The sequence below is a fragment of the Frankliniella occidentalis genome, unplaced genomic scaffold, assembly GCF_000697945.3.
Source record: "Frankliniella occidentalis isolate FOCC.00 unplaced genomic scaffold, Focc_3.1 Scaffold10, whole genome shotgun sequence".
Taxonomy (NCBI): Eukaryota; Metazoa; Arthropoda; class Insecta; order Thysanoptera; family Thripidae; genus Frankliniella; species Frankliniella occidentalis.
The window spans coordinates 1,947,667-1,950,870 of record NW_026267140.1 but is presented as its reverse complement, the minus strand read 5'-3'; the positions used below and the strand labels follow the sequence as shown (position 1 = coordinate 1,950,870).

General features: G+C 53.6%; 1 protein-coding gene across 1 annotated transcript in view; it reads left to right on the top strand.

Annotated features, from left to right (window-relative positions):
* The first annotated feature begins 6 nt into the window (after positions 1-6).
* Positions 7-3,204, top strand: part of LOC127752345 (sodium-dependent multivitamin transporter-like) — a 14,761-nt gene continuing 11,563 nt past the window's right edge. The window contains exons 1-3 of the mRNA XM_052277434.1: positions 7-180; positions 304-452; positions 604-895. Of these exons, the coding sequence (XP_052133394.1) occupies positions 19-180; positions 304-452; positions 604-895 (603 nt within the window). The 5' untranslated portion in view covers positions 7-18. The remainder of the gene's footprint in view (positions 181-303; positions 453-603; positions 896-3,204) is intronic.

Genomic DNA, 3,204 nt, shown 5'->3' with positions numbered 1-3,204 from the left:
GCTGGGCTGACGGTCAAGATGCTCGCCCTCGGCTTCGGCCTGCTGTCATTCGCGCTCGTCTTCGTCGTGCCGTACATGTCCGGCCTGGCGCCGGTTGCCATCGCGCTGTCCAGCTTCTTCTCGGGCGCGCTCTTCGGTCTGTTCATGCTCGGCATGTACGTGCCCTTCGCCGACGGCGTGGTGAGTAACCAGGCCTCAAGGCCGTGCGCTGCACCCTGAGCCGTGCCCCCCCCCTCCCCTCCACTAATATACCTCTCCAGATCCCGAAACATCTCCCCCTAACAGCTGATTTGCTTCACGCAGGGCGCGACCGCAGGACTGCTCGCCGGCATAGGCGTCGTGGGTTGGATGACTATCGGGGCGCAGGTGGCCACGGAGGCAGGCCAGATCGTCAATCCCCACCTGCCCCTGTCTACCTCCGGCTGCTCCGCCAACGCCTCGCTGTCCCTGAGGTGAGTAGGGGTGCAGGGGTGGAGCCCTACCCGGAGCCCTGCCGGCCGCAGGCGCGACGTAGGCAGACCCGCGTTGCAGCGGTACGCCGCGGGCGAGCCTACCTACCCGGCGCTCCTACTCACCAGTTCCGTTCGTTCATTTGCGTTCCAGGGCCGCTGCCGTGGACTACGCCGCGGCGCCGTACCGCGTGTCCTTCCTCTGGTACTCGGCGCTGTCCCTCGCCATCACGTTCGCCACGGGGGTGCTGGTGAGCGCCGTGAGCTCGCGCTTCGCCGCGAAGCCGTCGTCGCCCAGCGCAGCATCGACGCCCACCTACGGCACCACCACGCCGGCGTGCTGGGCGGCCGTGTCGTCCGAGGGCAGCCTGGAGGACGAGAAGGAGGACGCGCGCCCGGAGAAGCTGCTGGTGCGGGCGGGCGACAAGGAGGCGAGCGCGCTGCAGGTGAGCGTGCTGGGCAGGCTGCCCGCCGCCCGGCCCAACGGCTCCGGCCTCAATCTCGTCAAGGCGCGCCAGCTGTGAGGCCCGATGTGACGTCAGAGCCCGCGTCAGTGGCGTTGGCGGCGTCAGTCGCGTTGCAGTACTCGCTTGTGTGACGTCTCGTGCCGTTCCCCGGGGGACCCATACTCGCCCCGGAGGCCGCTTGTAAGTAGGTCAAACCGCCCCGGCAGCGCCACCCGCCACCCTGTACTGGGCGGAGGTGGGGCCGAGGAGGAGCGGCGCCCGGAGTGTCCAGTTGGTCCAGTCGAGCATCGGGTGCCCAGTCGGGCGGCGGGAGCGTCACAGCGGCGTCACCTGACGTCACCTCGGTTTGGAAACACACGGGCCGCCGGGGCGCTGCGGCCGCCTCGTGACGCGCGCGAGCGGAAGCAAAAGAAATGTGCTGCGATTGTGTTGGGAGCGGAACCTTCGTGGGCATTGCGTCTCTGTGTTTGTCTCGTGAGCTTGTAGTGCGCGCGCTGTTTTATGTGAGCCATGACAGTATCTTTGTTTTAGTGATTGTGTTCGGTACGAACAAACACTGTGTGGATTGTGATATAAATATTTTCTCTTTACTCTAACAACTATAAGGTTGTTTCCTCTTTTATCTGTGATATAAATAGATCTGTGCAGTAACGCACGTCGGTACATGTAAGTTTTTCTTTGCACAAGCGCTAGTACTTTAAGTAAAGAAAGTTTAATTTAACAGTAAAAGTTTTTTTCTTGTCTTTTTTGTTGACTTTGCCTGTTTTGGTTCTAGTTTTAAGAACTGTAAGACTGTATCTAGTGCGTAGTAGTAGAAGCATTCCATAGACATGTTATTCTAGCCTAAACGCTGCGACACAATTATAACTTTAACATGCTCAGTGAGTCGCCAGACAAACGAATATAAATGGGGTTGTGGCCATAAAGTGGTCACCCTGTACTCAATGTGTTAAAATAGGCTGTATTCGAGCCCTCTGATTCATGTGTTATTGTGTTGATGCTTTCTGTGCTTATAAGCCCTACTTGTTTGTATAAGCCATTGTGACGTTATTGTGTGGAATGCTTTAAATAAATGTTTGTACAATTGTACAAGGTGTTTTCAAACATTACCCGTCCAGAAGTGATGTCTCGAGTTTACAAAACAAACAAACCCAGATAAACGTTACTGATCGATGAACCCGCGACTGCGAAAGAAGGTCGTAATGAAGACAGTGACCCGTGCAGTGGCCAGTTTTGACCCTGAAATGAATAGCCCAGATAGTTTCAGCCTTCAAGTATTATTTTTCTATGACTAAGCATGATAAAAATACTGCAGTAACGGCCCTACAGAGTAACGTTACTTCGTCGGCCCAAAGCATTCCGGCTAAAGCTGAAATGCAGAAGAACGGAGGGAACAAGAAAACGGAAGTCACCATATTGAAGCATAGCGATTTCCGTTTTCTTCTTCCCCGCATTCTTTTGCATTTCAGCTATACCGGAATGCTTTTATCGCATGACTTAGTTTGCGCAGTCAGATAGCAGAGCAAAGGGCTTCCTCTTAGCCTCCGGAAGTAGCAAGCAGCTGCATTGCCCTATTACATAATTCGCACCTCATGGTGCGAATAATTATTACCTATTAATAGACCATTCCGCCGAAAGTGGAAGAAGTAAGAAAAGAATTATAAGGTACCATCAGTGCAGAAGGAGTTGAACCCTTTCTGCTTAGAATATGGACGTCAGATGGTTATTCAATTCTTTCTGCGCTGATGGTACCTGAAAATGTACTCAAAAAACAGTAAGTAGAACATTTTTGTGCACACCAACAAGTCCAGAGTATAGTCCGACCAGCCAAAGGTGACGATTCTTGTGGCGGTTGGAGAACACCCGCACCAGCCCGCACCACCCGTCCCGCTCCCCCGCTAGCCTGTGGAGGGGGTACTGCCGGAGGAGAGGGGGCAGCTCTCAGAATCGTCACCTTTGGCTGGTCGGACTATAATTATTTTTATCAAGAAAACTAGAAAATGTTAACGATTTGATCTGTTTAGCAATACTGTTTCCGCGGAATGGGCGGGGCGACCTGTTTTGTTTTGCCAATGTACGAAACGCGCCAACGTAATATTGCCCCACTTAAACCGACCGTTCCCTTCACAGTTGAAAATCATAATGGAACACAATTTCAATTCAATCACTGTGCATCCTTCACAGCAGACACCCTTGTTTTTGTAAGCACCGAGGGAATGCGAAAACCGCCACTTGACGATATTTAGGCTGAGCAAGTTGTCCATACTGTATACCACAGAACTAAGAAG